Source organism: Balaenoptera ricei, chromosome 3, assembly GCF_028023285.1.
Source record: "Balaenoptera ricei isolate mBalRic1 chromosome 3, mBalRic1.hap2, whole genome shotgun sequence".
Classification (NCBI taxonomy): domain Eukaryota; kingdom Metazoa; phylum Chordata; class Mammalia; order Artiodactyla; family Balaenopteridae; genus Balaenoptera; species Balaenoptera ricei.
Genome location: NC_082641.1, coordinates 35291079 through 35316706, shown reverse-complemented (window position 1 = coordinate 35316706; position 25628 = coordinate 35291079). Strand labels below are relative to the sequence as shown.

The 25628-nt window shown below is 38.8% G+C and overlaps 1 protein-coding gene across 5 annotated transcripts in view; it reads left to right on the top strand.

Annotated features, from left to right (window-relative positions):
• The window catches only part of OXCT1 (3-oxoacid CoA-transferase 1), a 157674-nt gene that overhangs the window by 110016 nt on the left and 22030 nt on the right, over positions 1–25628 (top strand). For 4 of the 5 annotated variants that reach the window (XM_059916307.1, XM_059916306.1, XM_059916308.1 and 1 more), the window contains exons 15-16: positions 9632–9712; positions 15499–15600. In XM_059916307.1, coding sequence (XP_059772290.1) covers positions 9632–9712; positions 15499–15600 — 183 coding nt within the window. Of the gene's footprint in view, positions 1–9631; positions 9713–15498; positions 15601–21484; positions 23479–25628 lie in introns of those variants that run through there. The other variant, XM_059916310.1, reaches the window with a different exon arrangement.

Below are 25628 nucleotides of genomic sequence, written 5' to 3'. Positions count from 1 at the left end.
TAGGTCCACATTACTTAGTTCACCTTAGCCTCCCAGCCTTCTGTCATCAGCTCCCCAGCAACCTACTTTATCCTTGTTTCCAGGGCTTCAGTTCTGCTAGGATCTCCACATTCATGTTGTTTCCTGTTGTTAGATGTTTCCACATTCTGTTCCCCTTCCCCCTTTATCTGACTCACTCCTAGCTCTACACGATGATATATAAATGAGCCAACATTTTATGAATTTGCTGGCTTAGCGTCTTCCATCCTCTAGACACGATGAATGACCAAATGAATATTCTTTGAGGCTTTGTCTTGAAATTTGGCAGAATTATCTTATTTGAGTATGTTAATTTACTTGTTTATGCAGGCATCAAATATTTATTGAAGGCCTACTATGTGTCAGGCACTATGATAGAGTCTGAGGAAATGAAAAATAGAAAGGCATAGTCCTTCCTTTAGGCAGGTCAGAGTCTTATGGGGATAGAGTCATAGAAACCGATACTTAAAATAGAAGAGTGTACAAAACAGAGTGCTTCCCATGGGATGTAGCATTTGCATGGAGATCTGAAGGATGGGGCAGGGTTTGAAGGGACTAGTGTGTTGCAGGTCAAGGGAATAGGCACTGGGGTGTGAAAGGGCAGCGCATGCTGAGGGATTTACAATTAGGTCCCTGTTGTCAGAGAGCAAAGGGAGAAGAGTTGGGTGGAAATACACACACACACACACACACACACACACACACACACAGAGTCTATTCTCCACACAGTGGTAGGAATGATGTTTTAAAAATATAAATCATGTTATAACACTTCTTCCTGGGCTCAGAAACCCTCCCCAGCTTCCCATCTTCCTTAGATTCAAGTTCAGAGTTCCTTACACTTTGTCCCTAAGGCCCTCCCTGGCTTGTCAGCTTCAATCCCAGTACCTCTCTGACTCCATCTACTAGGATTCTCCCACTGGCCCACTGAGCTCCAGCCAGACTCTCTTCCTGTAAGTTTCTGGAACATTCCAAGCATCCTCCTGCCTCAGGGCCTTTGCACTTATTATTCTCTATGCCTGGAAAGCTCTTCCTCAGATATCTACATGGCTCACTTCCTCCGTTCACTCAGGTCTCTGCTGAGAATACCAGAGAAGCTTTCCCTGACTATTATACAAAACAGAATTCCCCCTGCTTCTGATGATTCTTCATCTCCTTTCTTCACTAGAATGTAAGTTCCATGAGGGCAGGGGCTCTTTCTATCATAACAACTGAGGAAAATCATGCCTGGTGCATATTAGGAATCAATAATTGTTGAATTCATTAGTTCTTCAAATAATAATGTTACTTTGAACATATAGAGCACTTTTAACTTTTTCCAAGCAGTTACATGTTTATTGCCTTTATTTTATCATTACAATACTCTTGTGAGGTAGGTCTTATTGTTTCCCTTCCAGAAGTAAACCAACCAAATTTCATAGGGGTTAAACATTCCAATAAAAGTCAAGTAGAAAATAAAGAGCAAAAGCAAACTGAGAACCTATGTATCCAGCCCCTCCGTTTTCTGTTACTAAACTTTTCTGTCTGGCAAATACCATCACCACTAACAATATAAAGGAAAGTGTTTTGTTCTTAGTATTGTGTACTGGAAATGTGTTCCTAAGGGTATAACTCTCAGAGCACAAAAACAAAGAAATTCAGTCATAGTTGTCATTTATTGGAGACAGGCAAAGCTCCGGTACCTATTTTTGAGAACATAAATGAGAGCTCTATTTCTAAAACAGGCTTAGTTTTTATTTTTATTACAGTAGGAGGTCTGGATTCTAAAGGATAGAAAGAGTCATAATTATATTGTTATGAAGTTGAGAATAAATCTTTGTGAATAATATTTTTTATTAAGTCCAATCTGTATCAGATAGCGAAGGTGTCATATAGAAATCTTGAATACTCTTTTACCTTGTCTTTGCTTTTTTAAAAATGTAATTTAATTTATTTTTAATTTATTTTTTAATTTTTATATTGGAGTATAGTTGATTAACAATGTTGTATTAGTTTCAGATGTACAGCAAAGTGATTTAGTTACACGTATGCATGTATCTATTCTTTTTCAAATTCTTTTCCCATTTAGGTTATTACAAAATATTGAGCAGAGTTCCCTGTGCTATACAGTAGGTTCTTGTTTATCTATTTTAAGTGTAGCAATGTGTACATGTCAATCCCAACTTCCCAATCTATCCCTCCTCCACAGCCTTCCCCCCCTGGTAACCATAAATTCATTCTCTAGGTCTGTGAGTCTGTGTTTCTGTTTTGTAAATAAGTTCATTTGTATCATTTTTTTGTTATGAAGTTGAGAATAAATCTTTGTGAATAATATTTTTATTAAGTCCAATTCGTATCTGATAGCAGTGTCATATAGAAATCTTGAATACTGTTTTACCTTGTCTTTGCTTTTTGTGCAGAGGAATTATAAAAAGTAAATGAGATTTATTAATCCTTTTCATTTTGGACCAAATGTGTTACCAAAACCAGCAAATATAAAAGAGTTTTTAAAAAATGCTTTCTTGGAAGCATCCTTGAGATAATTTTCAGCAACATTGGAAAGTATCCCAAGATAAAGTATTCTTTTGTTAGAATAATTCGTAATTAACATAGTTTCATCTGGTTTAATTTTTTTTCCATTCATAAAAGCTTGTCAGGTATTTTATCATTTGTTAATGAGACTATTTCGTGGCTAGGATAGTTTGGGAAAAAACGATATTCACCATTAAAAATAGAAATGCTTACATGGTTTTGTCTTTTTTATTTGTCCTTTAATGATGGACATGCCTGCAAAAAAAATGTTATAACGGAAGAAAATAGCAGAACACAGTCCATCGACCAATAAACACTTTAAAATATCTCACCGAATTTAATTAAGCAAATAACTTTAAATTCTGTGACCTTGAGTATCCATAGTTCTTGATAGGAAAGCTAACACTAAGAGCAGCTTTCTAAGGTATCACAGCAATTCATGGATGGAAAGAGAAAATTCCTGCTCAGTCCTGGGCTCTGCCATCCTTAGTCTAGAGACCATAGGATGCAGTCTTTAGAGAGAAAATAAAAGGCCATGATAAAGATTTTTGTATTATATTGAAGAAAAATGGCCTTCTATTCTAAGATCTCAAAGCCCTGAAGACTATTTTCAGGGAAATGGCTTGCTGTATCTATTGTCTCATTTGGCTAGTCTTCCCCTGAGAATGTGCCTGTGTAACCACAAACTGTTATTACATCCACGTATAAAAACCATTTGTAACAGCAACGATTCTCTGCTTCAGAGCTAGCTGAGCCTTTCCACTGAAGTCCTATATGGATTGCTGGGACCCCTACCAAATAGGTGCTGTGTAAAGGCCAAAAATATCCCGTGAGGATAAACTCAGTGTGAGTAATGTCATCATCATCTTGTCCTTTTATTCTGTGTAACTTGAATTTCTTTCTTTAGCAAATCCCATTTTTCTTTTCTGGGTACCACATCAATCATCATAGTGATGTGACAGTCGTGGGTTTTGTAATACAGTGTTCCCCAATTTTTATATCTGTTTTGTGTGTGTTCGTGTGTGTGTATAGAAGGAAGGGGCAAGGGTGGTAGCACTCCGGCTTCCTCCATGATATTTCGGCAGGCCCTAAGAGAGACCTGTCCTTGGTTTCATTGTGCCACCAGACAAAGTATGGAGTATTCCCTTGCCAAGGTCAGCCTTTGTAGCCCTGCTTTTCAACAGATTAATGCAAGCCTTGCAGCTGTAGGAGAGAGCAAGCAGAAGATGTAGAATAAGTATAGTATAATTCACTCAGTTTCTCTCTTTACTTATACATTTGTATGTTTCATACTGTAGTCTTTTCTTTTTGTTTGGCTGCGCCGCATGGCTTGAGGGATATTAGTTCCCTGACCAGGGATTGAATCCGAACCACAGCAGTGTAAGCACCAAGTCCTAACCACTGGACCACCAGGGAACTCCCCATACCGCAGTCTTGAGGTGTCTTTGCTACTCCCTTTGCTCATGCCTTTATCTGTCTCCCCAAGTTTTGTAAGCCCCTTTGCACACCTCTGCTAGCTGCACTTCTCCTAGTGAGCTCAGAGATGCTGGGAATGTACAAGTACATTTCTTAGGACTAAAAAGCAGCCTCCAGTGGTCCATAGCCACTCAGTCACATGGTATTTTACAGCTCCTACGCTGTTGGAGTTCGTTGGATCAGAATTATAATAGTCAGACAGCATTTATTGATCGCTGTGGTTTGTCTAGTATTCTACTCATTGCGGAAGATACAAAGATAAATTATTTCAGAGTCCAGTGGTGGGTAAAGAGAGGGCAACAATTACAACATGTGTGGAGAGTAGAGGGAACACAGGAACACCTATGAGGTGCACCAGACTAGGAAAGTCCCTGGGACACTGGAGCGGTGGCACTGGATAGAGGATGTTGGAGATGGTTTCTCCAGGGTAGATGATACCTGAGCCAAGTCGTGAAGAATAGGGAGGGTGTTGCCATTTGAACGTGGGATGAAGGAGTACAGGGTGGTGTGTGTTTCAGGTGGCGCGAATACACCCGTAAAGACTCGGTCCCTTAAGGATCAACCAACGTCTAGACTTCGCCTTCTTTGTACTTGATCACTAGGGCTTTCCCAAAGAAGAAATATATTGCAGCCACACTGAAGAAATACTTAACAAAAAAGATGGGCATAAAATGGGGTTTTATGTAAGGCAAAATCTTACATGAATGCTCCATTGCCTCAGGTGAAAGAAGTGTTGACATCAAATGTAAAAATCATCATGTTGTAAAAGAGAGAGCTTGTTATTTGGGATTAAGTTTATTGTGATAACACAAAGCTTATTGTAATGATAACAAGGGAATTTATTATCATTTAACCAGAGTCGTTTATTACTGAAGAATTTAGTAATAAATTGCACACAGATATCTAATGAATTAAAAAGAGATCACCATGAAGCAAGTAAGTAATAGAAAGTATTAAGGCTTTCGGTCATATAAAATGAAAATGGTGGATTCCTAGATTTTGCAGGAGGCCTATAAGTGATGCAGTGGGGAAAAGAGAAAAGCTGGAGAAGCAGGTGGAGGAAAGAGATTTAGCTATTCACCCAGGTTATGATGAAATTAGGAAATAAGGAAACATCAAAATCAGGAGCCCTCGGGTCCAGTCAGAGAATTTTTAATGCTACCCTTGGTATCCGTTCCTCTGCCTTTTCTGACCTTTCTTCGTGGAGAAAGAAAGAAGCAGAATGATGAGGATGAACAAGACCCCCCTCACCCAAAATATTCGAATGGATTCAACCCCTCCTACTTTACTGCGCTTGCAGAACATTTCTTCCTGCCGTGATCAGGTGAGGAAGACAAGGCAATCAAACAGAAAACTACAGGACAAAGAATTTAAGGGACCAAATGACTATTAAGTGGCAGAGTTAAGATTCAAAACCGGGTCTTTGGACTCCTAATATAGTGTTCTTTGCTACCACACTACACTGCATCTCTTTTTCAGGATTTATTTTTAAATGCTAAAAACTCAGTGATTGTTCCTCCTTTGTGAATCATAGAACTTGGTAAGGCTCAGCCTGGCGCGGTTAGAATAGAGTGCTCAAGTGGGCGTTAGTCATATTTTGGCTTCCTAGCTAACCTATTGTTGGATACTGAAATTGTGACGTTCTTTAATCTCCTTCTGCATGCCATTTTCTCTTTACCCTTGATCTGTGTTATGTCTTGAAGCTCAGAGTGAATGGATTCACCTAGCTACATTGTTCTCACTGCGAGAGTACGCTTGGTGCCAGCTTCCTAGGCCAGCCATATGGTTTGCCCCCAAATACGTGTTGGCGTTTCATTAGTTTTGTGGCTCTCAGGAATTCTGTTTAGGCCATTTTTTGTGTAATTCTATGTCTAACTTCGTTTAGGAACTTAAGAGCTCCTGAAGAATTCCCTGGTAGGTTGTAGAAATGTTAAATATAGGTTATAAAAACAGTGCAAGCTTATTGAGCACCTGCTAAGTACTGGACACTTACAATAACCCCTGAGGTAAAGCGATGGATAAGCACAGACACAGGAACCTTGCCCAGCTAGTGTGGAGCAGAGTTAGGCTTTGCACTCAGGTCCTTTGGCTCCACTCTGAACCACTGAGCTATACTGTTTACATGGAAAATGGTCTCTAAAAGGTCTCTGTTGGTAGGGCACAGTTAATTCTGTCAGTTGAAATACACGCTTGATCCTAAACCAGCGTTTGTTGTTCATTGAAATCCAAGTGGCTGCTTTCACACCAGGTGTAGATCTTGCTCAAATAATGAGAACAAAGTAAGAGCTCCCTGCAGAAAATGTTCTTTGGAGGCCCACAGATTGTTCACTTTGTTCGCAGGCAGACCTGGAATTCACTGTGACATGTCTTATTTGAGTTATATGAAGTGTAAGGAGTCCTGACAACTCTTGAAGTTCGAATGTTCATCATTAATTTCAGCTCTTTAATTAAGCTTCTGTGACACGTGCAAGCTTTCTTTGAAATCTGGGAATGAAAATAGATCATTAAAAATGAAGCAAAAATGAGGTTTCATTTCTACGGCTATAAATTTTCTTACACATTAAGACCCAGAAGCATATAACTTGTTGTTAAAGGTATAACATCTATCTACTCTATGTGTATTTAGCACTACTTTTGACTAAAAGTAATAGAGTTTGTCTTCTTTTGAAATCCACCCAAGATTCCCAATTGACTTCCCTTTTTCTTCCCATTCATTCATTCATTCAAAAAATATTGAGTATCTTTTATGCCATACACTGGGTGAAGTATACTAAAACCTCTTAATTACTAGTATGTTGGTGAGTTGACAGATTATTACAAGCAGTAAAATCTTAATTAAGCCCAGTTATTTGAAATCTCTTGCCTCTGATCATACTTGGTATGGCAGCAGTTTTGAGAGAGAGGTAAACCAGGTAGTGGTGCATATTTCAGAAGGTAAAACATTGAGATGGCTAACGATGATGATGACATCATGTGTGGTGCTTTCAGATCCAAAAAGGAAGCAATAGAAGATCTAAAATGTGATAAATTAGCCTTCAGCCTCAAGGGAAATATTAATTTAGGCTCCTGGTGCTTGATACTTAGAAAGGAGCTGAATAATAATCAGAAGAAAATGATCTGAAGATCAAATCATCAGAGCTAATGTTTCCACTGTGCTCCATAGATGTGACCCAGAGGCCACCTCTATACTTGGGGGTGGTAGGGGGTGGGGGAAGGGGGTTAATGGGTGAAAACCTGCTTTCCACTCTCAATCCCTCTTTTATGTTTGAAAAAAGGGTACCGTGGCTAAAGGAAACTTTGAAAAAATGTGACTATAGACCAGTGCACACATTTTACCAATGAGCAAACTGAGGCTCAGACAAATTCCAGGAAAAGCAAATTGCTATATAAGAAAGTGAATATGATCATGGTTTTCTACACTGCCTGGCCCAGCAATGAGCCATTTTACACAGCTGTTTTGTCAGCATGGTGTAAATTCTGACTATTGAGTTACCTACAAATTGTGATATAGCTATGCTGGGAGAACTGAAGATAATGAAGGATGGGGGTTTGTAAAAGAGTTAAGTCTTCATACACCCCAATAAGAAGTTAGTAGATAATATCTAAAGCTGATTAATTAGGAAATAAATAGTTTGGCCAACATAGTATTAAAAAATGCAGAGGCTCAATGGAACAGAATACAGAGCCCAGAAATAAACCCACACAGCTATGGTCAATTAATCTTTGACAAAGGAGGCAAGAATATACAATGGAGAAAAGACCGTCTCTTTAGCAAGTGATATTGGAAAAGTTAGACAGCTGCATGTAAATGAATGAAGTTAGAATACACCCTCACACCACACGCAAAAATAAACTCATAGTGGCTTAAAGACTTAAATATATGACACGACAGCGTAAAACTCCTAGAAGAGAACATAAATCCTAGCAACGTTTTCTTAGGTCAGTCTCCCAAGGCAATAGAAATAAAGCAAAAATAAACAAATGGGACCTGATCAAACTTATAAGCTTTTGTACAGCAAGGGAAACCTTAAACAGAATGAAAAGACAATCTGCAGGCTGGGAGAAAATATTTACAAACAATGCGACCAACAAGGGTTTAATTTCCAAAATATACAAACAGCTCATACAACTCAATAACAAAAAAACAAACAACCCAGTCAAAAAATGGGCAGAAGACCTAAATAGACATTTTTCCAAGGAAGACATTCAGATGGCCAATAGGCACATGAAAAGATGCTCAACATCGCTAATTATTAGAGAAATGCAAATCAAAACTACAATGAGGTGCCACCTCACACCAGTCAGAATGACCATCAAATGCTGGAGAGGGTGTGGAGAAAAGGGAACCCTCCTACACTGTTGTTGTAAATTGGTGCAGCCACTATGGAGAACAGTATGAAGGTTCCTCAAAAAACTAAAAGTAGAGTTGCCCTATGATTCAGCAGTCCCACTCCTGGGCATATATCCAGACAAAACTAATTCGAAAGATACATGCACACCTATGTTCATAGCAGCACTGTTTACAATAGCCAAGACATGGAAGCAACCTATAGGTCCATCAACAGATGAATCGATAAAGATGATGTGGGTGTGGGTGTGTATGAATGGATAAGGAAGATGTGGGGTATACACACACACACACACACACAGGAATATTACTCAGCCATAAAAAGACGAATGAAATAATACCATTTGTAGCTACATGGATGGACCTAGAGATTATGATACTAAGTGAAGTAAGTCAGAAAGAGAAAGACAAATACCATATGATATCACTTATATATGGAATCTAAAGTATGACATAAATGAACTTAACTACAAAACAGAAGCAGACTCACAGACATAGAGAACAGACTTGTGGTTGCCAAGGGGGGTGGGCAGCGGAGGGTTGGATTGGGAGTTTGGGGCTAGCAGGTCCAAACTATTATATATAGGGTGGATAAACAACAAGGTCCTATTGTATAGCACAGGGAACTATATTTCAATATACAGTAATAAACCGTAATGGAAAATAAAGTAAAATTTATTATAAAATTAAAAAATTTTTTAAATGCAGAGGTAGGAAGAAAATGTAAAATAGTACATAAGAAAATGCTAAAAAAAATTGAATTTTGATTTCTGTTCAGAGCAGGTCTAAGCCTACAGAAGGGAGGCAAGAACTGCTGTTTTCTGTGAATATGTCACGTTTGTAACAAATAAAATTAAAACTTTTTAAAAAAGGTATATTATGCATTTGCATTCTGTGTATGCTTCCTACCCTTGGTAAATAATAGGTCGTTTGTCAAGGAGACCATTCCCTGGAAGAGAAAAATTCGCAGGATGCTAGAAGTGAAATTTCTCCATCATATGATCTAAGGGCTGAGGCTTGAGGGGTCAGATCTGCAGCAGGATGTTTCCCAACTAAATCAGTTATGCCTTTGGCTATTCATTTGGCACTCTCCCTAAATTATCTTAGGGACACAAGCTGCCTCCAGAAAGAAAGTAAAAGCATGACTGCGCAAAGATTTCAAACAGACTGTACTTAGGAGACGATTTCTCTGATAGTTCCTGTTTGTCCTATGTTATACCAATTCTAAGTAAGAATTGGTTCCTAACTACTCTTTTTAATGTTTCTTTTTTCAAACAGGGAAATGCACATAAAATCATGGAGAAATGTACATTACCACTGACAGGAAAACAATGTGTCAACCGCATCATTACTGAAAAGGTAAAGTGCCTTTCTCTTTTATTTCCTCTAAATGTCTACCACCTTTTTTTTTTTTATAAGCATTTTAGAATTTTTTTGTTACCTTCTAAAAGTGTGTTACATTGGTAGTCATAGGATTAATTTAATCCGTGGGTAGACCAAATAGGAAGATTCATCAATTTAATGTTTCTAGATGTAGAATTCTTAATGTGACATTCTCTGGAAATATGCATATACATACAGAATTGAACTGCTGTCCTTGGTAACTTTGACAGTGTGATATAAAAAAAGAAAAGTTGTATTGATCCTTATACTTGGGCTATGAAAATGGATGATATATACAAAGTTAAGACTACCTTTCTTCTTTGCTGTCCCAAATCACAAGTACAAATTGTTGGATCTCATTTTAGGAAACTCAGTAAAAATTAGGTTTTAATCATTTAGGTGCAAATTGCAATACAGGCCCCACAGTGAACCAAGAAATCTATTCTTTGGTTCTTGCATGCTTTCAGCCCTCTTTTATAAAGCAGACTTTAGAACACACCAGCCATTTTAGTGCACCTCTAGATTTTATCTTCCTAAATAGAAAATATTGGTTAGTGGTACAACTGAAACTGCTCAGATCAGAGAAAAACATCACTGGTGGTTGCTACAGTCACCTTTCTGACCCAGATTTGAACCTAAGATGTTGGAATGACATAGTTCTCATAAGTGAGCTAGAAGGGTGTCATTTTCTTGACTCAGTATCTTGATGAACCACAAAACAGAATTCTCTAGATCAGCGTTTGTTTCTTTGTTTTCTCTTAATGATGCTGTTCCTTTTGGCATTAATCTGGTTTAGAACCCTCATTCGGGTACGGTACGAAGCACCGTAAAGCAGCCTTTTGAAGTAGGTTAGAAGGCTCATAATACTTTTCAGAAGCCACATTTTAAGGAGAGTTCTGTCCTAAATGGTGCCTTCCTCTAGGGCTGTTTATGTGGAATCCATAAAGATGACGTGTAGAGAAGAAAAAGTGGATAAAAGTGTAGAATATTTTATCTCACCATTTATTCCTTGAGTCTTATCATTTCGTAAACCCCTCCAAAACCATGGACAGGACTTGTTGAAAAGAATCCATTACTTTGAAATCAAAGACAAGACAGTCCTTGATCCTGTTTTCTTTAATAAAGTAAGGTGGTACAGCTTCTAAGGATAATTCCAGCAACATTTTACCCCCGATCTTCCTCTTCCCCCAGGTAAGCCCTCTCCCTACATCCCCACTCCACGTATGCCCTGACCTTGTTCTTACCAGTTTAGTGCTTCTATGTGCAACAACTCCCACTCAACTCTGCCTGTCCAAATCCTATCCATCCTTTAAGTCTAATGCAATTTCCATCTTCATCATGAAGAGGCTTCAGATAGCTTAGCGCTCACAACTTCATCTTCAGAGTGGTCCACCTTTCCTTTTGGCACTTACCATCTAATACCTACATTTTCTCATGACATTACTCATACATGAATTTACTGCCATTTAAAAAAATCTTCTACCCTTTCCATCCACGTTGTTGTTTCATACATTTATCCATTTAATAAGCATTTTTGAGCTCCTTCTCTGAAGCCGACTATTTCCAACAGTGGATACAGAAAGGAGGACAGTCTTTGCCCCCAAGGAGCACATTCAAGGGGAGTAGACATCAACAGTACCAGCCTGTATTAGAGTAATACATGTGATAAAGTCCATGAGAGAGAGACGTGCCAAATGCTGAGTTGAGAACATAGAGGAAGGCTGCTTAACAGCCTGGGGAGAGTGGTGTCAAATATTAACTTTTTCCCAGTCTGGATCTTTTCTCCTCCAGTCTCAGCTTCTCTCATTTTGCCTTAACATTCTCCCTACTTCAGCCATGCTGAATGTTGTGCACTATGTTGCATCCCCTGCCCCCGCCCCTGCCATGCTCCTCTGGGACTTGGCACATCCTGTCTCTCTCCCTGGCATGCTCTCCCCACCCCAACCGTCTGGCTAATTCCTGTTCATCTTTTATGTCTCAGCTATATAATATTCTTCTCTGGCAAGTCTTCCCTATGACTCCCCAAGTCTTCTGGGTGCTTCCGTGAGTCTTAGTACTTACCCTAACTCAGCACTGATCACTGTATTGAAATAACCTTTGAGCTCTCTGCCTGTCTCACTCATCACTGTTTGTCCAACACTTAGGATAATGCTTGACCCATACACAGTGAAAGCCTGTTGAATAAATACTGTACTTTTCTCAATGAGAAAATTAATAGATTGAGTGAGGAGTCTTGAAAGATAAGTAGCTTTATAAGTGAGAATAAGACCAAAGAGGCCCTTCTAGGCAAAGGGAAGAAAAATTGGCAGGGTCCTGGAGGTATTAAGAAAACAGAGCTTACTCAAGGACCTGTGAATGGGATAATGTGGAGTGAGGGCATGGCCAGATATTCTGAAGGCTGAAGGTGAAAAGCCAGTAAGGGACCAAATTATAAAGGAATGTGAATGTCCTGTTAAGAAATTTGGGTTTTATCTGGAAGGCACTTGGGAGCCCTTCAATGATTTTTAATAGCTGGGGACACCATTGATTAGATTTGCATTTTACAGAGAGCCCTGTGGCTTTTATGTAAAGCAAGGGGAGAAGAGATGAGACTCCTTCAGTTATCTTGGCCAGAAATATCAAAGTCCTTAACCACAAGACAGAAAGAGAGATTTCAAAGAGATTTAGGAGCTGGACTCAACCTAACTCGATGATGAATGGGACGTGGTTGCTAAGGCAGAGGTGATTCCTGAATTTTCTGGCTAGAGGCGTGGTCGACCTGTTGTATCCTTAATGAAGGCTGGGTCTGTAGGAAGAGAAAGGGAGGAGCAAGGGGAGGCAGGAAAAGAACAGGTGCCATTTGAACATACTCAATTTGATATTCCGGAGTAAGTTAACATCTGGAACATCCATGGGCACCTGGAGCTCAGAGGAGAAGTCACCACTGGAACGGATGTGTGAACTCATTAGCAGACGGGGATAATTGGAGGCTTAACGGCAGATGGTGTTGTGTAACAAAAAGGAGTAAAGTGAAAGGCAGCTACATGTGGAACTTCGGGTGCCCCAGGGAAAGGAGTGGTGCGTTTACCCCTGTGCTCTATACAGTAGGTGTTTAATAAATTTTGCAGTGCCATTAAGGGCAATGACTCTGGACACTCTGCCAGAGTGATATGGGACTAGAATTCCATTTTCAGCTCTTAAGGAAAATTCCATTAGTTGCCTGCCGTTTGAAAGAGGCTTTGGAGATGTTATGACCCTGATTTCTTGGTTTCGTGTTGCTAGAATGATGTGATGAAAGAGGCCTTCCTCACCAGCACTTGGGCTGTGACTAACTGCTTATCCGTAATGCAGCCTGTTACGGTGGTGAAAAAATAATAAAAGTATCATCTGTGAAACAAAGTAGTCGAAATATTATTCTTGGCAGGTGAACAATTGATTGTAGCTTTTAGGTTTTAGTGTCCATTTTTATCAAGTATTTGTTTACACTTTATACCACTAAATGGAAATCTTCCTAAATATTTCAAAAGTAAATTTCCCATTTTTAAAAATCATAGATGCTTAGTTTTCCTTGAGAGGAAACTAGGGACCTTGACCTTGAGAGCTAATTAGGGATTGATAAAGGTGTTAATTAAAGGTTTTTAAAAGCAGTAAGTCATTTGCCATAGATTTTTATCTTCTCAATCACTGAAGTCTTATATTCATGATACCAAACTTGTCTTCTCCCCAAATCCTTTTCCTGCCTGTTCTTAATAACACAGCCCAAAGGCTCTTTTTCTCTTATTTGTTCCATTTTGATAAATTTGTAGTTGTTCATAATACAGGGGAAAGAAAATCAGTATGAATGATGCTCCAGACACACTTTCTGCAAAGGAGAAGTGTCCAATGAAAAAAAATTTGTAATTGTCATTTGGGAATTGAATAACCTCCTGCAGCATACGGACATTCCTAGATGATCATTTTTTTCCCCCTCAAAATACATTTCTGCTAAAAAACGTTTCTTTAGGAACATAAAAATGTGCAAACAAAAAAGAAGTTTGCTGAAATATTTCCTCCTAAATTTAAATAATCTTTTCCAGTAAAATCAACCAGGTTATCTATGAATTCATCAAACAAACAGAGAAGGCAAGTATCACTGGTCCCCTTGATGTTTTCCTCCTGAGGAGAAATATCAACTAACTGGATACAAAATAAGCATTTGGGGGCTTTGATTTGGGTTCACGCACAAGTGACAGTAAGTTAAGCTGTTAAGGAAAAGAATATGCCTCTATGGTGCCCTTGCTATATGTCCCAGGCATGAGGCCAGCTGCTCAGAGTAGGTTTGTTATTATGTTTGTCCTGTATAAAAATCTTGGGAAGTAGGTTTGTTTGATATCCATCTACACATGTGAAGACAGCTTCACCAAAGATTGCATAGCTAGTGTTGGCAGAGCTGGAATTCCAGTCCAGCTTGAAAGCCAGGGTTCTTTCCTCTGCATGTTGCTGTGTCTTCTTTTTTATTTTCATTTAAAAAATTTTTTAAATTTTATATTGGAGTACACACTACTGTGTCTTCTTAATAGCCTCCTAACCAGGAGTGTGTTTAAAAATGACAGTTTAGGGTTTGACTTCCAAGCTAGCTGAAAATAAAGATTCTAAGCCTGCAAACAATAGTTGAATTTAAGCTAAACCCAGAGGAGAGGAGCGATCTGGAAAGAATAATATTTAAGTCTGAGGAAGACGAACCATGACAACTGAAAGAGGGAACAGTGCCTGTTGCATGGGAGGACAACTTACTGTAGAGCCCGTGAATGAAAGTCATAGGGAAGCAGTTTTGGCTCTTGCAGTTAGAGCTTCCCATCAACAGGCAATCTGCCTTGAGGCAGTGAGCCTCCTACCACTGGAAGTTTCTAAACAGAGCCCTAGCGACCATCTCAGAAGAATGTTTTAAAGAATTCTTGGGTGGGAGGTTATATTACATGATTTTGTTGGTCCCTTCCACTCGAGTTGTCATATTACCGAGTGTGACCACGTGCGTTCTATATCAGACATGACAGGTTGCTTGGGTCAGGCTATACCAGTTGGCACTATCATCACCTAGTGTTACCAACCAGAATGTTGTAATGCAATATTTAGGGTGAGGTGAGCCTTCTCATGCTGTCCTAAACATAAGCATCTTCATTTGATTTCCATACCAGAGGGAGATTCTCATGCTCTACTTTTGGATCTATGTGTTTTCATAGGACTTAAAGGGAAAGCTTTAATATTTACCTGGGGATGGGGGTAGTCTTTCAGGGCCAGCTATCCCTTTATAATTACTCCTAGCTACTTCAGAGCACCTTCTTTTGTTTCTGTAATTTACCCAGAAGCATTGATCAGCTTTCCCCCCCATCATCCCTGTACTTTCACCTTCCAAATATCTCCTCCCTCCATGCTTTTCTTCATTCTTTTCCTTCTTCAAATCATTATTAATCATCAAATTGAAATTTTGACCCAAAGTCTTAGATCTAACAAAAAGAAAGTAGTTTAAAAAAACCTGGTTATAATAGTAGCAAATGCCATCAATAGTCAACACTCATTTATTTTCTGGCATCAGCAGAGCTCCCCAACTAACTGCCAGTTAGGGAGTTGGCATTTATTCTCACCAAAATATAGCAGTTACGGTTGACATTTTTTCATTGCTCATTTTCAGTCTTTTATCCTGAGTCTTTTCTCTCCTTAAAGAACTTGAGAGGTTATTTCTGTTTTGTGCTATAAAATAATTACCGTAATAGAAATTGTCGTTGTCATTTTCTTGACTTCTCCAGGCTGTATTTGACGTGGACAACAAGAAAGGCCTGACTCTGATTGAACTCTGGGAAGGCCTGACGGTGGATGACATAAAAAAGAGCACTGGGTGCGATTTCGCAGTAAGTGTTTCTGTGAACAAATCCAGCCACTTGTCCTATATCCTGAGCTTGATTAATGGGTGTTTATGGGACATGAACCATTAATTTGTGATCATTTTTGGAGTTGACCTTAGCAGAGAACAGGAGTGGAAGGAAGGGTGCCTCCGCTGAGAGCAGGTGGCAGCAGGAACGGGCTCTGGCTCATGGGCCAGGGTTTGGCTCAGGAGTCAGAAGCGGGAGGAGCCACCAGGAGCTGCTGGAAACAGCAGGTTGAGCTTGAACTCTAAGCTACTTTCTGTAATCCTCTGTTCTTGCAATCCCTTGCAATCCTCTGTTCTTGGGTTACGTATCAGCCGTGGCCAAACTTAATTAACTAAAAAATGCGAGCCACACTCAGAGAAATGGTACTTCCTTATTTTTAAACCCATCTATGGCTTATGACTTTCTCTTTGATTAACTTCTTTGCCTGATTATTCCATCCCTTGGAGATATTAGAATGTCGAGCTTTTGACACCACCAGATTTATAGTCACAAAATAGGTGTTCTCTGTATTTGAAGAAAAACTTAGTGCATTAAAACTCTGACTTACAAAGCAGATAAGAACATCAGGGGAGTATCCACTTAAGAAATCTCCAAATCCCTTTTTAAAACTAAGAGAATAATACTGTAATATAAATAATCGCCCTTTAATATAAGTGGTTGTTTATGAATCACCAATCACCTACCTAATGGGGGTCGAGAGGACAGCTCAGTCCATTTGAAGTTAATCAAATGTGAAGTCGAAATGTGTCTGAAAAAATGAAGAAATAGACTGTGCTTCTCACATAACTCTTTAAGAACGGCTCTGTGTGTTAAAATGAAATATATTTATAATGAGAAGAAATATTGCAGCTACCCATCCTGGAGAAGGTAATTTAATAAAACTTACTTGATAAATCATGCATGTATTTCATACATTTCTTCCTTAGGTACTACATGCTTGGCTGGTACCTGTCAGTGCGTAACAAATGTCTGTAAAAACAATTTTGCTGCATATTTCATTATCCACATATAACTGTTTCTGGTATTATATGAAGGTCTTTGTCTATTAACCTTTTTTTGAATTTCCCTTTGGAAAAAAAGAAGCTTTCCAGCGATACCTTACATGAAAAGCTCATCTTTAATTAACTTTTCAGTGACCCCAGAGGGTAAAAAATGGGATTTGTTTACAGTTTACCTGTTTAGAATTCCTTACTCCAGTGATAAAAGCAAACAGTTCTTCTTACTTAATTAGCTATTCTTTATATTTTTTCCCTATGTGGATGAGTTAGTCTCTTCTTCAGCAGATAGCATTTTTGAGATCTATAGAATGTTCAAGCCTCTGCTGCAAAAGGGAATTGCAAAAAAGATCCTCATTGTTATCAGGTTTTTTTTGGTTTTTTTTAGTCACGTAGGTAAATCGGGAATGAAAAAGATATATTTTTACTGTTTTTGCTTTTTCTTAAAGTGCTAGTTTCCATGTCTTGATACATTGAAAAATATCTCTGTGGCCCCTCTTTTATCACAGTACCACCCCTCCTTCTCTTTTGACATTGACATGTAATCTTGTTTCCTCCAAATTAGGCTGTTGAAATTAAATGTTAATTTTTATGTCAGTGTTGCCCTGAAAAGGTGTAGTATCAGCTAAACCATCTTGACAGAAGAACTGGATTTTGAGGATCTGATGATCAATGGCATCTCTTTAGACCCTGACAGGTGAAGTCACATGTATCAAAATCTTTGTAAGGCTAGGGTCCGGAGTGTTCTAATTAATAAGATGTTTTACTTAATAGCTGGGTTATCAGTAAGATACATTTAATAATAAAAGCACATTGGGATAACATCTCTTTATTTGATAATTCAGAGGTATTCCATGTCATAATTCAGAAGATATCTCATATGATTATTACTACATAGGTAGCATTTTACTCTATATCTGACTACATTACAACTTACTCAAGATTTCTGTTTGAGAAAATGTTTCTGTTTCTCAGCCTTCACTGTATACCGAGAAGTGAACATTCTAGAAGAGAATAGTTAGACAGGTTGTTGCATAACAAAGAAAAAAAAGTAAAAACGTAGGTCAAAGTAATTGTGAAAATGTGTTGGTAAAGGTCCTATATACCTAAGAATATGGGCAAGTGAATGGGCGAAGGATACAGAATGTGGATATAAACTGATTGAGAAAATCCTGAGAATTTCAAAGAAAAAGGCAAGATATGACAGCATCAGATAACAGGGCATGACAAAATTGTGGTATCAGGGTATTAAAAATAATGGTTATAATGAACTATTTGGGCATTAAAAAAAAAAAAAAAAAGAATCACTAAGACTTTCCTGTATGCCACAGTGCAATTAACAAAAACAACAAAAAATGTGAAAGGAAAATGTGTCCTTTAGGTATCACCTGAAATAGCTTCTTAAAAAATTCATAGTAACCATACTGCCAGTTGAAAAGAGTTTTCTTTTCAATTAGGAGGAAACTCTCTTAAGGGTCATGTTATATCTAGAACTCCAAAGGAATCTGTGGAAATCTTGTAAAAAAAAAAAAATGAGGATATTGACTATATTTCTGGAACCTTCATCACACTTCTAAAATAAAATTCTGGTCAGGAGTAGTTCACAGCAAGAGAAGCCAACCCATAATGGACAGAGATCTTGTTCCATACCATCACTCTCCTTCAAAATGCAGTTGTTAAAAAGAAAGGGACTTTCCTCTATATTTCTTAGGGATTGAGTTCCGAATCTGTTGAGAGAGATAAGGGAGCTGGGCGAGTAGAGGTTAAAAACATCATCATTGTAAAGCCTAGAATGAAGGATGGGGCTTTGGTGTACAGCCACAAAAGCCTTCCCAGATACGAACCCCTGAAGTGGGGGAGACTTCAGCTCCCAGTTATAGGCAGCCGTGGAAAATCATAGGCCTTCTACACAAGGGCGAGTCTTTACTGCTGAGCTTCTTTCCATGTGACTGAGAGCAAAATAGAGCACGTGCTGCCTACAGAAGGCTGATCCCGATGAGGAAGAAGAGTCGGGCTGAGTTTCACATACCCCAGTTCCTCTGCCCAAATCATCATTTAGTTGAGCCATTAAGGGACACACTTGAGGCCAGAGTATTACACTAATAGGTGTTCCTCCACATGGAAGGGAATATGAGAAGTGGGAATAAATGCTCCACCCCAGCACTGTTGCTGGATAGAGCCATACACACATGTTCACCCTCTACAAATGCTTGATTGTGAAGCTGTGCAGAAATGCTTTTCTGTCGTTCTTTAATGCTACTAGCTCCCAACATTTTTATAACTAAGGAGTCCTTTGGTTTATTTTTTTCCCAGGGCACTCACATTTTGAAAAAATTCTGTCTCTCAAATAAATATCCAGTAATAATTCATTTTCAAAGAGTCAAAGTGATACTGCACAGTTCCTCATATTATAGCTGTGACAAGCTAATGAAAATGTTAAATTTCTTTAAATTTTTTGGGCTATACTTGCATCACTTAGTGTGTTACTGCCAGCTATTTGATGGGCCAAATAGAAAAAAGAAAGGTGACATTCCACCACTTAAATGCCATTATCTCCAAAGTATCTTTTTCAGTGAGTAGTTAATTCAATTGGTTATTCATTTCTTTCTTTTCTGATGCATGCTTGAGTTACATAAGTTTTTCTTTACTATATATGTCTGTGGACCTTTTTAAACTAGAATATTTGTTCCTTTTTTAATTTAAAAACTTAAAAATAAATTGAATCCATAGTTGAACATCATGTGGTAGAATAAACTTCCAGAGGTTATTAGTCATCCACGATTATTAAACACCAAGTGTATGTCCATATTAAGCTATGAAATGTGAGTAAAATAGAACAGATTGGTATAGTTCCTCCTCCTAGGGGCCTTGGTCTTGTTCTCTAGGTAGGAATACACCTAAACCACCAGTGGCAGAAAATCAAATAAGAGTACTGCCTATTTATATGTTTGCAATGGAATCTGAAAGAAGCCAGCTGTGGGCATTCTTTGCCAAGTTGAATAAATTTGTACTCTCAGTATCTATTATGAACTGGCATTATACCAGAATTAAACAGTATACTCTTTGGATTTCAATGGACTGGGAAGACAACTCGTTAGCTTATCTTATGCATTTAAATCATATAGTCCTGTGCATAGCCTGTAGATCACTTTGGCAGGATAATCTGCTTCTGCTTACATGGACTTACAATGTTGATGAGACTGTGAGAGAACAGATGAAAAATGGAGGTTCAGTAGATGTTTTTCTGTACAAAAATAGACAGGCCAAGTCAGTCTACATAAAGATTCATCTTCTTTTCTGATAAAAGTCAAGTTCCACACTGAGGATATAAATGATACTAAGAGCTGAAAATAGGACCCACATGACAAGGAGAAGGATCAGATGTTTAGTTTAAAAAATCAAGGTGTCCAGTTTCCTTTTAAAGGTAATGCCATAAAGCACCTATTAGAAAATGATCTGTTTTCAAAAAAGAGTTTTATTTCATTAAATTATTTCCACAGATGCTCTGTTGTTTAAAAAAAGAAAATCGATAGTTTGTGAGACACACTTTCTAAATACTCGGAGCCCATATATCTTTATTCTTTTCAGTAGAGTTGAATATCTCTGCAAATGTGGGCTGTGACTTTTGTCTATTAATGTCTATTACTTTGTCTATTATGATATATCTGTTCTCGGAGCTGGCAAGTCTGAATGAGCTCTCATTTATCCTAAGATACGGATATGTACCAAGCCGTTCCTATCCTTTTTATTCTGGACATGTCATTCTTTAGGTAGAAAAATGGAGAAGGGGGCATTAACTCTCGACACTGTGAAGACTTTATAAACAATTTACAAATGAACTAGAAATATTTAACCTCATCAAAGCCAAATGATTGCCGTCTTCTATTCTTAATACTGACTTAACCTCTATTAGAAACCTTTCTTCTAGTTCTTTGAAGCTTATCTAATCCAGTCTCTCATTCATTCATTTAAAAAAATATTAAGTGTTTATTCTGGAAGGCAAATTAGACCCACTTCAATTGCCACATCCTTGAAGGTCTCAAAAATCACCTAAATTTTAGTATTCCTTACTGTGCTGTCCATGGGGCCTGTTACTCGGACTTAATGGATATTTGCCAGATTAAATGAAGAAATCTGTACCTGCCATTACACCTTGAAAAATCTGTCAAAATTAAGCCAGACTACTTACATTTAGGTTTCTTCTTCCACCACCTTTACCATTAAATGTAGATCTGTCCTCATATTTCTCTGCTTCAAGACTCCTAGGAATACATTTGCTATTTTGTACATTGAACATAATTATAGTTAATATTTAATATTTTTAATGCTGTTACCTCCTTTTTGTAATAACTTGGTATCTTTTTCCTGCCTTTATATCATTTCCACTCTGATTATGAAGTTTCTGATAAAAGTTTGTCATCCAAAGACTACATTAAGTATCTCTTAACAAAATTGTGTATTGACTGGACATATTTTGAGGATTTTGAAACTTGGGCCTTGCTCTGTGTCTCTGTTTCATCAATCTCAGAGCTCAGTGGTCCATTCAGTAGAGAGTTTGGTTATCTGGACCCTTTATTTGTCTCCCGCTGCTCCTCCCCCACCTCCTCCTAGTTGCGAGTCTTAATGATCCTTAGTTTAAGAGCTATAATGCAAGAAGGTTGAGAACTACTAAAGACACAAAATGTAAATGGAAAAGGTGTTCTATTTCTCAGTGGTTCAGAATGGAAAATAACGAGGAAACTCCAGGTGAGGTTCCTGACAAGGCTGCTTGTTGCCTACATCACTCAGGTTTGGAAATTCAAAGGACAGATGTTTATACCATGAGGTTTTTCCATAAGTTAGTTATTTTTTTCTCTTTCTTTTACCAGGTTTCACCAAAACTCATACCAATGCAGCAGATTGCAGCTTGAAATGTGGAGTAGACTTTTGTCCCAAGCTGTGTGTTTTTCATTTTAACCACATAGGATTTTATTAAAAGGACATCAGTAATCATAATTGTATATCTAACAAGTAGTTTTTGACTAGTTTTCTAGCATCTTAATGCTTTATACAGCCACGTAGACTTTGTTCTCTCAAGCGTACTGTGACATTTTAATGAAAAACAAAAAGAAAAAAATATGATTATCTTATTTGCTTTATAAGTGCTGAGAAGGTCATATTTACAGTTGGTACTCACATTGGGTTTATCTTCATCTTCTGTGGTATGTACATTAAATTGTGTGCAGTTTGTACCAAGATGGGCCCTTACTTAGGAAGAGTTTCATTGGTGTACTTTCCCTCCTGACTAAATCATGGCATGTAGAAAAAAAAGAATGAGGGAGAAAATGAACTCCACCCAGAGTATACCCAGGGGAGCATCGTACGAGTCCTGAAAGATAACATTTGTGTGAATTTTAATCAGGAGAAATGCTGTCTTAAGGATTATGATTTTCCTTCGGCCTCCTTTGTCTTTTTTTTTGGAGCCTCTGATTTTGTGATTACATCTTGCTTCCCTAGACCATCCCTTCTCCCACCCCCTCCCCCCCAACCCCCCCCCCCCCCACTTTTTGTACCTAAGTAGATGCCCAAGAAGGCAAACAGGAACATCTCTGTGTGGGAGAAGTAACCTGGTTTGTGGGAGAGACCTAAGGGTATAGGGTCTATTGGTGCTGACATCCAACCAAGAAGTTGCCTTTATAAACAAACCAAATAACCATCTGTGCTTTGCCAAAGATTAAAGTCGCTTTTAGCAAGAGGGCTATAAGCCTAACTGACCTAGTCGGTTTTCTCATTTTCAAACAGTGCAGTATCCGTGTGTATCCAGAAGGACCATTAAGAGTCTTTCTCTATGTTACTGTGGGCTTCTTATACAATGCCTCCTCTTAGACCAAAAGGGGCTGTGCGGTAATTCATCGTGAACCCATAGTAACAGTGACAGCAGAGTTAAAAAAAATCCTTTCTTTTCAGGGCCTCTTTTTTCTGCTCAGAAAAGTTTCTAAATGTTGAATGCCTCTTTCTGCAGAACAGTGTTATTTCTTCTGCCCAGGCTGGTTCCTTGAACAAAGTACTTTTAGTTCAGCTTTATCAAACTAAGGGAAATACTGATGAGCAAATCCAGGATGTGAAGGGCAGTGAACTTCATTCGTAGAAAATAAACACGATGGATTAGGTTTCGTAAGGACCTTCTCCTCAGTGTCAGTTCCCCAGGGAGTATACCAAGCATCCTGCGTATCAAACGGGAGAAAAGTCCAGGCACCCTGAAGACGGGCCAGATTGCTGTCCTCTGGATAGAGGTAGGCATAGTACAGTGCGATATACCGTTCCTCTCATACCAGATATAGGAATTTATGCATGTTTTTAGCTGATGGCTGTCATTGAAATTCACTTTCTCTTCAGGTATAGCTACAGTTCTGTCATTTCAGAGGAAGGAGAGGGTTTTTTTGTGAGAAGCACACTCCGTATATAAAATGGTCCCTCTGGCTGGCTGCGTGGTTGGAAGCATACTCTCCCAGTACTGGTATAATGGACTTTTTAAAGAATTTGCAAGGTCTGGAGAAATGATATACGTCCATGTGAGAGTTATGGTTCGGGAAACGTGTGATATTGATGGTTGCTGTATTTGTAAACTTACTTATTCTGTGATTCTAAGAATGTTCTTCACTTTGAGGGGCAGTTCCTAAGTAGATGGCTTTATATTCTTGATTAAAGAGTACCCTGGATGTTAAGAAATGCATTAAGATGTGCAATAAGTATTCCAAATTGATATAGATTGGTGTGATTGTCCTTTTTCTCATTTGGGAATGGCGTGCCTAAACATGGGAATAAGACAACAGAGATCGGTGGAATAGCCAATAATAAAGTTAGCACACTGTACCACTTCTAATCGAGTTACTGCTTTTTCTTTTGATCTTACCAAAGAAAAGATATTATCCTCCATGAAAGAACAAATGAAATGTGTACCTAGATGAATTCTGACTTTGCTCCTTGTCAATGATTTGTCTATAAAAATCGATTATCCCAGATTTCACGTGTTAATATTTCTTTGCTTTTATGTAACATTCCTTTAGGATACACATACATCAGTAATTTCCCAGTGGGGCGTTGTGTTTGCTTGCATGTTGAAGTGGCTCTAGTGATGTCGACGCAGCATCTGTGTTGCCCCTCTCATAACAGACTCACCCCCTGGCCGAGGAGTTGGGCCTGTGCTCGGGATATGCCTCTTTTGGTAGCTCTCCTTTGTCCAGAGTGATTATACCCGGGGCTGGGTGTATGACCCAAAATGTACCATTCAGGTTATTTATCCTATGTTTATAAACTGGAGATGAGAGAGAAGCCAATTTTCTTATTCCTCCTTGTTCCCTAAGCCGTAAGAAGAATGTGACTCTGGCACCAGCATCCTTTCCCCACCCCACCCCCCCACCCCAATACACACACCCTACAAGCTGAGCTCCAGTTGGAGAGAAAGAAGTGGAAACACACACTGCAGCTGTAGGGAGGAGGCATCCTGGTGGTATTTGAGTTCCTGTTTCTGCACGTGTCGAAGGCCAACTTCTCTCCATCCATGCTTGTACATGAGGCCAAAATTTCCCCTTTTTGCTTGAGCTGGGCCTTTGTCACTTGCACCCAGAGTGTGAACTCAAGCAGCTTTGGTAATTCTTGAGTCCTAGGAGGGATCTGGTCTCCTACAGAAGGTATGCAGAATACAAGCAAAACTGCTTGTCCCTGGGCCCAGAGAACACATGTAAGAGCATTTGTAGGTGTTACCCAGTGGGTAGAAAGGTTGTGGGTAAAGGTTTTCTTTCTCCTACATCTCAATATAGTCAGCAGAACTTTGAAAATTTTTCCAGTGGAAGTGTAAGCAGAGATTTATTCAATGGATGGGTTTCCTTGCACTAACCTTTCCCTTTCCTCACAAAACATTACCCTGAGTTTCTTTAGCTTATTTTCAGATTCTTCATTTTTAAGATGGGGAGAATCTATTATCTTCCACCATGGTTCAATAAAATATAATTAATACATCTGGTTGCAAAAATACTGACAGATCTTTTAAAAATGTGTGTCAGTACTACCAGAATCGTCTGTTGTTCCTGTCCTTTTATTTTTCAGTGTCTACAGTGCCTTCCCACTTCCCACTGCCATACTGAATATCAAAGTGGATTTAAGCATAAATATCAATAAATGTCATGTGGTCTAAGTGCATGTCTGTGTGACATATACTTGAAGTGTCCTCATTCCATAATATTAAATATGTCTGTGTGAAATCATCCAAAGGCACCTTTCATGTACCACACAGCAAGTCTCATGGGAGTGATGCCCATACCAATCCCAGTAAGTAATTGATAAGACAATTCCTTCCCTCAAAGCCACAATCAAACACAAATGATATTTGCTTGTGGAGGTTAAGCATGCTTGATTATCATGGTCCTCATTGCCTTTAAGGGGGTGCCACTCTGGGTGGTCCACTTGGAAACGACCTCAGGCAACTATCCTGGCTTTTTTGTAGCATGAATCACGTAGGATCCTATTTCCACTGACAAACCATGAGAGCCCAGGTACCTAATGCAGTCATTTTATGTTTTTGGCTCATTCCTAGGCATTCTATCTGTTACCCTTTAAATTTTTCAAGAGAAAATTATAGATCAGGCTGTCTATAATTGGGGAAGCTAGTAAAATAGTCTTGTTCAGGCTTCAGAGGCAACAATAGGCCTTTGACTAAACAAAGACCCTGAAAGAGCTACATGCCGAACTGCTAGACTACATGCAGCTCAGCAGAAACGGTGCTAGCAAGTCCTGGGAACCAACAGATAAAGAAGGGAGTAAGTCACGAAGCTTCCTGGGCCTTGGGAATCTGGCCAGGTCCCGGGGATCAGCGAACATTGGACCCTTCCCAACTGGGGCTCCAGATTGCTGTTACTTGGGACTTCCCAGCTGCTGCTTGGATCTGGAAGTAGGTGTCGGCCCGATTCGGTGATGTATGCTCTGTTATATACTCTGTTTATATTCTTATTCCTTTCCCTCTAATGATTGTATATT